The 11,897-nt window shown below is 35.8% G+C and overlaps 1 protein-coding gene across 1 annotated transcript; it reads right to left on the reverse strand.

Moving 5' to 3' along the window:
- Positions 1-2,876: 2,876 nt before the first annotated feature.
- Positions 2,877-4,681, reverse strand: LOC145159551 (UDP-glucuronate 4-epimerase 6-like). The gene has a single exon (XM_079078560.1). The coding sequence runs from the start codon at positions 4,582-4,584 to the stop codon at positions 3,241-3,243; it is 1,344 nt and encodes a 447-aa protein (XP_078934686.1). The 5' UTR covers positions 4,585-4,681; the 3' UTR covers positions 2,877-3,240.
- Positions 4,682-11,897: the final 7,216 nt, after the last annotated feature.

Here is an 11,897-nt window from a genome sequence, read left to right on the forward strand (position 1 = left end):
ATGCTTATGTTTCTGTATTGACAATAACATCCCAAAGTTTTAAAATGAATAAAATACATTTCTTTGGAAATGCTTTGATAATATATTTATCATGTTTTTCTGGGAACAAAATTCCGCAACACTTTTCTTTAAAAGTATACTCTGATTTTGAAAATGAAGCATAAACAAATCGGTCTTTTCTGGCCGTGAAAATGGGGATGTCACATAGTATGAACAGAATGCCTGAGATCATCGTCTCCAGAATATAACTCTCGCGGTCTGTCCTAAATTTCCTTAGTAGTTTCAGGAGAACTTACCAATCTGAATATGTCTGGTGGAAGAGCGAATCGTAATTCTCTTTTTGCTCTCAGATTGTTTTCCAATCAGTCATTTTCATCTTTTGGAATGTCTTTGTCATCAGCAATGATGTTGTCCAATTGTTCTTGAGTTTTGAAAACCTCTTTTGTTTTCATGTATTTGTAAGGCTCTTTTGTGATTATGTTCCAAATGCTAGATCCATGAGTTTCAATGCCATGAATATAATCTTCAAAGTGAAGAACCCAAACTTCATAATCTTCAGGAAAAGGAATTGAAATCCTAGTAGTAGAACCAATGCTACTAGAGAGATTGAAAGAAATCGAGTGAGAATCGTCTTTAGACATGTTTTTCAGATAATTTTTCATAGAAATCAAATTAGAATCAAATCTATGAGCAACATAAAAAATTTCAAAAAGAAGCAAATATTTGAACAAGAATTGACAATCAGAATGCAAACAAGATTTGCAAAATGTGAAATTAATCGAAGGTTCAGAGTAAAAATGTAAGAACACGAAGAACTTCGAGAAAATTGGGGATTTGAAAATAGCTCATGTAAATCCTGCTCTGATACCACTTGTTGAAATAATATGAATGAATAGATTCTAATCTAAATACACCATGGAAGAAAATGATCAAATCAGAAGAACACATAAGGTAAATAAGATTGATGATTTCATTTGAGTCTAAACGAGAAGTTCAGTACAAAATGATGCAAGAACCTATCTCCAAAAGATACTCTCTCTATCTAACCAACTCTCCTATATACATACTACATGAGAGAAGAGTTAGTTAGGCTCTCACCAATGAGGTTAGGAAACGTAAGTCAACAGGCTAAACTGCGAACCTAAGTTATAAACAAAATATACGAAATACAATAGTCAGATCGTATACGAAACTAAACAATAAATACTATTTCATGAATAACTTGTGATACCTTTCGTATACAAGACTTGACACGATTACATAAGTTGCGAAACCTAACAAAGGCAGTAACAGAAGTCACCGGAGGAGTCGATAGTAGTGATGATGTCGATAGAGGAGACGACGGTGAAACAACCACCAGCCACAAGGAGAATGTGCGTTTTCATCTTTTCTATTAAGATCTGACTGCAAAACAATTTCTTTGGCTTCATATCTTAGAGTTTGCTCTGATGAAGTCGGCTACCAGAAAAGTTTAATGAAACATGAACCACAGATCTAGAAGAAGGTGGAAATGAAGAAGATCAGGAAGGAGGTGGTTGTGGTGGATCCTCACCAGAACATCTTAGATCTGCAGTAGAAAAGCATAGATCTAAAGGCGAATATTGTAGATCAGAGGTGGAAAATCTCAGATCTGGAACTGATTGGAACTTGTACAATTGACGACGATAGTAGGAGATCGCGACGGTACACCGAAGATACATTGATGATGATAGTTCACCGATAGTAGGAGATGGCGACGGTACACTGGAGATGCATCGGATAAGAGGTAATGGCAGTTCAAGATCTGAAATCTTGTCGTCTGCAGTGGTGACTGTGATGCTGGTGACTGTGATGCTGTTCATCAGAGGTGGTTGAAGAAGATGAGAGGATTTTTTTTTGTTCTTGTCTAATTATGAAAGGATGTTATCTGGTCAAAAGTTATAGATTGAGTTTTAGATAAAGACCATTATGTCTTTATTATTGTCTTTTTGCTATTTATAAAAAAAACTTAAAAAAATCAAAATATCAAAAATAAATGGTTTCTAACACTTTAAGGTATATATATATATATATATATATATATATATATATATATATATATATATATGGAAAAGTTCAATAGAGAACCATAATTATTGGTTCTTCAAGGAACCAAATCTTTTTTTCAATTTCTAGAGCTTATTCTTTATCGAAAAAAAAATATAAAAATATCTAAATTCATATATTAACATTGTGAATGTGAAAAATATTTTTCGGATTCACCGTGTGAATCCGGATTCACATTGTGAATTTTCAAAGATTCACATTGTGAATTTGACGTAAAAAAAATCGAATTTGATATCATTGGAAAAAGGATAAAAAGTTATGAATTTCTGTATTTTTAGTTTTTTTTTTTTATAAAAAATAAGTTTTAAAAGTTGAAAAAAAGATTGATTCCTTGGTTCCTTGGTTAATTATGGTTCTCTATTGAACGTCACCCTCTATATATATATATATATATATATATATATATATATATATATATATATATATATATATATATATATATATATTAAGTTTGTAGTACGTTGTGCAACAATGATGGTACAACGAGAGTATCAACATGAAATTTAGAGCAATCAAAAGTAAAAACATAGTACATATGAAAGTGCAAAAGGATGCAATTTGGGTTTCCTCTTTTTGTCCACCGACACTAAACAGCCCCAACTGCAAATTAAAGTAAACTAAAGTGACACATATTTTTGCTAGATTGGCACCGAACTATTATTTGTAGACAACTCAGCCCTCTTCAATCATTGTAATGTAAGGCATCTTTTAAAGCTACATCCAATCATCATAAAGCAAAAAACTCTATTAACCTATAGCAAAAATAATTACCAAAATTAAACAAAGAAATATAATAGAACTTTTGATGCCAAATTTTCTTTAAACTTTCAGAATCCAATAGCTTGATCTCTTCCCTTTGCTTTGTGGGCACAAATCAATTATGTTCAAATTTACATCTAACAATAAAATATTACAACTTGAACCCTTCCACTTCTCAAATCTACACTTCCCCACCTCCATTTCCATTTATCTTTCTTCTTATCATATGTGGTATGTATACATATACGGTAAACTATGATACAACAATATTGGATTTCCATACAATGGCATCAATCTTTTTGATCGATTTAAAAAGGAAAATTATAACTTAAAAAGTGGCAAAATGGGAAAAAGAAAAAACAGAAAAGAAGCAGAAAGTTTTTTAATGGTTGGAGATCAAGCTGAGTCATTTGACCCTTTTACCCTTGGTTGAATACCGTAATAACTAACGTACCACTTGACGAATTTTCTTAACCCGCTCGACAAATCCGTGGTGGGTTTGTACCCGAAGTCTTTATACGCTAGGCTCACGTTAGCGTGAGTGAAAGGAACGTCGCCGTTTCGTGGCATCTTGATCACATGCTTCTTGGCCTTCACGTTCAACAAACTCTCCAATATTGACACCAGTTTCCCCACCGTCACCGGCGACGTGTTCCCTAGATTGTATATCCTCAATTGCGCCGGACCTTTCTTCTTCCCACCCTTTCCTGTGCTTTTCTCCGCCGTATCAAGAGCTCCTAAGCATCCCTTCACGATATCGTCGATGTACGTGAAGTCACGCGCCACCTCTTTGTTGTCGTGAGTTTGGTAAACATTGATTGGTTTCCCTTGAAGTATGTCTTTAGTGAAGAAGAAGTAAGCCATGTCAGGTCTACCCCAAGGCCCATAAACAGTGAAGAATCGAAGTCCGGTAATGGAGAGACCATAGATGTGGTTGTAGGTGTGAGCGATTTCCTCTCCTGCTTTTTTTGTGGCGGCGTAAAGGCTGGCCGGTTGGTCGGTCCGGTCAGATTCCGAGAACGGGTTCTCGGTGTTCAATCCATAAACAGAGCTAGAAGAAGCCCAGACAATCGCCGGCTGTGGATCTGCGTTTTTCGCGACTTCCAAGAGATTCACGTATCCAGCAATGTTGGAGCTAACGTAGGACTGTGGATTCTCCATGGCGTAACGAACACCCGCCTGAGCAGCTAAATGAAGGACATGGGTGAAAGGAACAATGTCAAAAAGCTTCGCCAACAACTCGCCGTCGTTCAGATCTCCTTCAACGATGAAGATCTCGTGTTGCTTTAAGACCTTTTGTCTGGCGCGTTTCAACGACGGATCATAGTAAGTATTGAAATTATCCAAACCCAGAACACCATCACCGCGTTTCTTCAAAGCAAGAGAGCAGTGTGTGCCAACAAACCCTCCGGCGCCGGTGACAAGCACAGAAAACCCATTTGGGCGACGAGGGGTGGAAGAACGCCTCACCTCCTTCTCCCATGACGCACCACTACCGTAAAACGCGGAGGAAAGAAGGTGGGATGTGGTGTGAACATGGTGGCCGGCGGAGGTAGGGGTATCGGAAAGCGGAGGGTAGTTAAAGGTAAAGAAAAAGATCAAGACTAAAGCAACCAAAAGTGTAACACGAAAAAGAAGCTTGGAGGATGCAGCTAAGAGCTTGGTGCTATTGACTCTTCTTATGTAGCTGTTGTAGCGTTCAAGCTTTGTTGTTTTACTGGTGTCCGGCGGCGACGCCATTGATGATGAACAGAGCTTATTATCAAAGAATGGGGATGATAATTGGAGCCCTGGAAGTGAAGAGTGTTGGAGGGAAGGATATAAAGGAGTGGGGGAGATGGAGGGGGTGGGTCCTGTTAAGTGTTGTGTTCCGGTGGCCACTTGCTTTATAAATTACGACATGCTTTTCACTCGCTTACAGGTGGAAAGCCTTTAAGAAAGAAATAAAACTATATGATATCTGTCTATCTGTATCTACATTTATGTTTATATTATTCACTAAATATATAGACATAAAATAAACCACGCCGAATGATTGTGAAGTATATGATAATCAATAACTATTACTATTTTGTGAGACAAATGTAAAAAATAATATTCTGCATTGTTTCAACATATATCTATCATCATAAAATACTTATGAGTTTCTTTCAAGCTTAAAATATTACTAAAAAGCTATCATATATGAATACATACATAATATATATGAATAGATACATGATTGCGTTACGTTGACACTACAAAATTATTTGATTTCCATCATGTTTCCAACCTAAATATGTCTCAAAGAGTGTATAAAGTGCGAGTACATATGATATTTCTATAACATATATTTGACTTTAAGATTCTGGAAGTAAGTTCTTGAATTCCGTTCTATAATAAAGATATACATGATTAATTCTATTGACCACTAGCTTATAGTATTTCTTGATTTCTAGAAAGATCTTAAATGAGAAAATCAAGATCGAATAGGGTTAAAAATTGGAGAATAAAAAGAGGACAAAAAGGGTGACCAAGAAGCTTAAGGAAGAGGTTACAAGTAAGATGAGAAGACCGTAAAGACGTGGTTATCGTTTGTTGTGTACATATACACACATATATATTCTTAAAAAAGATTTTATCATCATATGATATAAATATAAATTAGCAATTTAATTATAATGCATGCCAATTGAGAATCACAAAGATTAAGAAGAGACAAGAGGTTCGTTTCATGCCTTGGCTGCAAATTGCCAATAGATCATAGAACGAAAGGTGGATAGATTCGATGATATAAAGGCACATGACCTCACCACAATTCGCATCTCTCATTGATCTCACATGACCTTGTTAGGAGGAAGTCTAGTGTTGATGTGTTGATGTGCATGACTTGCTAGCAGGTTCAAGACTGCCTCAGTAGCTTGCATATGATGTCGAGCAATATGTCGACGACCTCCACACCTCACACGGATCTTGTATTCCACAAAAATGGGATCACATTTTCCCTCTAACTTACATTTGACTTAGTTCTCGGTTTCAGTTCTTCTCCCTGGTGATTGGTTTTGAAGATTAGGACTTTGTATTTTCATTTCGTTTGCTTTACATATAAGTGACTAGTAACCCATGTTTGTATTAGCGTACCATGTACGCATGTATGTATTTGTTATGTAATTCGTATGCTTGTATTTTAGTATAGGCCCAAATCTCTAGCTTGTATTATTCAGCCCATATTGTACTCATATTCTATTTAATGAATTCCAAGGCCAAAAGGCCATTCATGGGAAAATAACTCGCTTCCATGGTATCAGCAGACTTCTGCTAAAAGTTTTTCCCTCTCTCTCTCTCTCTCTCTCTCTCTCTCTTTCGCTATACCCTACTACGCCACAGGAACCTTCTTACCGCCGGTCAATCTCTTCTTCTCCATCGTTTTCTCTTTCTGTCCTCTCCAATCCTCACCATGTCTGATTCATCCAAGAACTAGAAACCCTTTGGTGTTACCAACATTAAGGTTTATGTCCCATTAATCTTGGATCTCAATCAACTTAACTACGATGCCTGGAAGGAATTATTTCAAACCCACTGTAGCAGTTTTGGTGTCAAGGGGCATCTCACCGAGACTACCAAACCCGCTGATGACGAGGATGAAGCATGGACACACCTTGATGATCTTGTCAAAATGTGGATTTATGGCACAGTCACACAGAGTGTCCTCAACATGATCCTCAAGCCAAATGCAACTTCTCATACGGTCTGGACCAATCTTGAGACTCTATTCCATGACAACCAACAAACATGTACCATTGAACTGATGGGTTTTGAGCACTATATTAATCCTATGGTGTACATGCAAACCCTAAAGCTTTGGATCTAGTTTGCCTAATATACATGCAATAATCATCCAAAGTTCATAAACCCTAGATCTAGCATATGATAAACGATATTAACATAAGAATTGGGTTTAGATCTTACCTTGATTGTTATATAGCAATAACAATCTCAAAACCTTCTTGATCTTGACTTCTGAAAGCTTAGTGCCTCAAATGTTGCACCTCTAATGGAGTCACAAACACCATGAGCAACAAGATGACTTAGGAGAAGGAGGAGGAGGCACAAAAACGTCTAAGAACCCTTAGGGATTACTTCCACATGTTTTTGGGGCCTTAGGGGTTCCTTATATAGTTAGGCTATTAGGGTTTTCAACCAGGAAACCCTAATCTGACTGCTTAGGCCCTAAGCAGCCCATGGAGTTCCCTTAGAAAGCCCTTGGACGAAATCCATATGGGCTTCCCATATATTTCGTCCAATCCCCTTTCCATTAGGAATCCATAGCCCAATTGCAACTATCATATAATTGCAATATCAATCCTCTTTATTTAATTAATCTCTTTTAGCCACAAAATTAATTCTTATTAATTTTTGACTAATATTAATTAAATAATATGATTTCTCTTTTAATATATTATTCATATAATATATTAATAAATCATAATTAATCCTAGTTCTCCTTAGTTTATCCTATTGGTTGCTATGGTGAAGGCAACCCAAAATGACCATGCTTACAATTGGGCTAAGTACATACCAAAATAGTTATGGGCTTAGACACCTAATCCAACAGTCTCCTACTTGGATAAGTCTAATAACTATTTTGCGTATGACTTCAGAACCTGATCAGCAATCGTAGCCTTCAAAAGCCGTTGTCGAACTCTGATCTTATCAGAAACGTGTCCTTTAGATAAGGGATCGTATATTCCTCCATTCTAGATATCGTATGAACTGAGACATGGATTTAAATCATACTCGCTGTTCATGTGTTGTTTCCCGATTTCCGATTTATAACGATTGACAACAGACTACAATTGAACACATCAACTTAATCCCGGCTTGGCCAAGCGCTTAGGGTGTCCTCACTAAATCATTGAGGGGCCCACCAATATCGCTTTTATCCCACATTGGGTAAAAGGAACGGATAAACTTCGACTCAATGCTCGCTTGTACCTACTCATCAAATCACTCACAACAATATGTTTTATAACACCAAGTTACTGGTGTTTTTACATATTATCAATGTGTAACCGACTCGTAAATTACAACTCACATGTCTCGGTTTTAAGAATATAAGATATTATCGTCTCACCAATCACTCGTTATAAAATCCATGAAGCGATCCAAGTAAGCGTGGGTTTAATCCAATGCTCAAATCTTAATTCATAAGCACTCATGAACGTTGTAGCAAACTTTTGTTATGTGTAATACACTTTAGACAATCTACAAGCCAATTCATGACAGTCTTCTTTCATACCTACTTCCAAAGTATGAGCGACTGTGGATGGTTTGAATAATCTTATTATTCGGGAAGTCAAAACATGCAAAGTGAAACACAATAATAATTGAATCCAATATGGCCTCAAACTTTTGAGTATAAATAAAACCCCTTTTATTTAGTCACCATATTGATTACACATTATTCATTGTATAATTTTTCGGATAATCAACTTATTACTCGAATTATAACAGCAGTTGCCCCATGCACCAAGCATGCACACTCTGTTTATCTATGGTCCATACTTTGTGAAATAGATCAATTGAAAACATTTCCAATGATGCTCATTTCACAACTCCTAATCCTTATCGTTAGTGTAAGAACACAAAATTCTCGCCACTACTAGAATATGTTAGATTCTAACATTTTATGCAATGATCCTTTTGTAATCTTATTGCACAAAAGTCACCAAGACTTTGTCAATGCAATTACAAAGTGTTCTATTGGAGATTGTTACAAGACAATTCCATAGATTTGAAGTCTCGCATTCAAAGTACATTCCTTTAAACATCCTTCTTGTATAAAAGTATCTAATGTAGTCATATATTCTTAACGTCCAACTCCGAATATGGAAACATTTCTATATTTTCCATACGACAACTCATTATTAATAGAATCATATCTAATCATAATAATGTCATTATGTTCCAATCGTTACTATACTTCCAACTGCTCACAAACGACCAATCCTTAGCGAATCTTAGATTGTCCTTGACAGTTGTTTAATTATTTTGGTCAAATCCGGTTCTAGTCATTTTTCCCTCTTAATGCCCTAGGCATTTGGAAAATTTAGAACGTTCGAATATTACAGTATATGCGATCGACCCTACACCCGAAGCGTATGGGACACGATTCATAATGAAAAACATGATACTTTACTAGTCTCCTGCTATAATATTTCCATATATAGAATTCCTTTATGTTGAATCTTTTCAACATAACATCCATATATGTCTTTTGACTAAATTTGATTAAATTTCTCGATCTAAGCTTTTAGATTTTGAAACGAAGTATAATATTCTCTCCCTTAATTATAGCAAAACAACTTTTCAACCCCTGCAACTTTGCAAAGTGAAACTGTTGTTTTCTATAATTAATATTGCTAACTTGCAATACTTAAAATAATAATCATGCTCCCACTAACATGATGATTATATCCTTACCAGCATAACACTTATGCTCCCACTAGCTTTGACATGTATTCAGAAATCTGTTAAACTTCTAGAAAACAATACTTATTGATTTCCAAAGATCATATTTCTAATACGATACGCTTCGACAATCTTTTATCAAAGCTTCTAGAAAACAACTCATACACCTTTTCTTAGATAGCTCACATGTGTGTCTAAACAATTCTAGAACTTATAGCAATAAGTCTCGAATGTTCAAACTAATTGCCAAATCTCACAATTCGAACTATGAAGAGGGATGACGTAGTCATAATCGAATTTGAGAATGCAATTTACATAATCGCTATCTCATTAAAATCTTCCTAGTGAAAGCGTTTCCTCACAATCATTTTAATGAAGGAGAGAAACCTTATGACACTTAGATTTTATGGTGTATGTGTTCCTATCCATGTGAATCTGTCATAACCATAATCATAAAATAATGTTTGTGACAAATCCAAACTCTTATGGACAGAACTTGTTCATTCTTTATTTCTTGCCATCAAGGGTCCCACCATTGCTTCCAAGTCTTCGAGCAGCTCACCCCTACCTATCAATGTACTTTCCATTGATCAGGATGCCTTGCCTCTAGGCAATCAATTGAGAACTCATAGAACTCATATATATAGTTGACTTAAACTGGAATGGAACAGAAACAAAAAATGTGTCAACACGATAGGTTACAAACCTCAAGTCGTGTGCTAGTGTTTAACAATATGTTTACCCTTGATTAGTTCTTGAAACTTTTCAAGATCATTTAGACTCCCACTGACCTCTTGACATATAAGATTCTCTTGTCAAGAAACATTTCTTGACAAAGCAAATATTCAAGAGTTAGTGTAGGTCCTTATCAAGGAAAATACTACACACAATTGGTCGTAGTTGGTCTTTGTCTTATCCAAGACATCACAACTTACCAATTTCAAACGTGCAAGAGCAAGAAAAAATTTTCCTACTTCACATTTGATGAGTGTGTTAAAATTTCTTAAGATGATGTCACTCAAATCACAATTTTGGAGTACGACTCTAAGACTTGATTTTTGGAACGAAGTATGATACACCTTTTGATTTAACCATTTCAACAGTTTACGATTCCTTTTCTTAGCCATACTAGTGTACTAAGGTGTCCTTAGAGGATCAATTGTGATACGGTTTCAAAATCACTAAGTTAATCATAAAATAGATACTTAAGTACTCTCCCATCTTTTCAGATTGGAGAAACTTTTATCTTTCTGCCTAATTGATTCTTCTTATTCGTTCTGCTATTTATTGAAACCTTTTCAACGATTCAGAATCATACTTAATCTTTTAAGTGTAATCACATTTACTAATCTTTTAGCAAATCATGACGAATATTTTGTCGTTCTTTGTGATGGACTCGACCTAGTGCACAACAATGCGTACTAGATCCTTTAGTCCTTTACTTGACTCACATACTTATATGAACAAGGAGTTAGTCTTAATTTCCCAAATACGAAGTTTCTCATTCATCATACAATACCAGTTGCATGATTCCAAGTTTCTGTCCAATTGAAACTTGGGTGATGAGAATCTTTCCTTATTTGGTAAATTTCTGACATTACCATAAATAACATAACTAAGACTCAAATCCATTCACAATATTGCTAACAATAGAAACATTCAAACACAAATTTTCATAAAATCCATCGCAAGGAAACATAAATAAGACAAAAACAAATTTTATTTTATTGCGGAAAAATCTTGTCCTTACAATGCGATTACAAATGAAAACTATGTAAATATTATTTAGCAATCTATCATAACTCTAAAGTAGCATCTAAAAATCCGATCTTTGAATCATGCGATTGAAATCCATTTCTTCATGGCCAGATTCAGCTCACTTCTTTCTTTTAAGCTTCCTTTTTCTTCGATCCTACAAAACACCAAATGTAATCTTATCACATCATGTATTAAGAATCTAAAAAGGAACTTAATAGAGTTAAATAGTGGATTTTACCTGGAGTAGAGTCATATATCTTGACTCTCCCATCTCTTAGATCTCTCAGGTACTCAGGGAAGCTTCGCAACCAATGCCCCTTCTCTTGGCAGTAGAAACACACATATTCTTTGGGAATGGCACAAGGGACTATCTCAGACTTAGCCTCTCTCTTGCGTAGAGAAAACTTTCCTGGACTTCCAATGTTGTCATTGCCCATAGAAGGTTGGGATATGATTTACCAGACAAATTTGCTCGACCAGTGCACCACATCATTTCTGATTCAGTAGCAATAAGAAAATAAGTCAAATCAATGAGGGTCACGTCGTGGTCCATCATATAGTACTCTCTAATGAACTCACTATATGATTTGGGAAGTGAATGAAGAACCAAGTCAACAGCCAACTTCCTTGAGACATCGACACCTAACATTCCCAATTTATCAATATGCAACTTCATATCCAAGACATGAGCACATACGGATTTCCATCTTTGTGTCTTTTTGCCAATAAGGCTTGAGTGACCTTGAACTTTTCAAGTCTTCGAACACGTGTGTCAGGGAGAATTATTGGAGGAAGTGGAGGAAGTGAAGCATGATTTCCATTTCCACAATCCAACCGTGGAACAT

This window comes from Lactuca virosa, chromosome 2, assembly GCF_052849685.1.
Source record: "Lactuca virosa cultivar CGN04683 chromosome 2, Lactuca_virosa_CGN04683_v6, whole genome shotgun sequence".
Taxonomy (NCBI): domain Eukaryota; kingdom Viridiplantae; phylum Streptophyta; class Magnoliopsida; order Asterales; family Asteraceae; genus Lactuca; species Lactuca virosa.

Coding starts and splice junctions, on each gene's coding strand:
- LOC145159551 (XM_079078560.1), bottom strand. CDS start 4,584: ATGGCGTCGCCGCCGGACACCAGTAAAACAACAAAGCTTGAACGCTAC.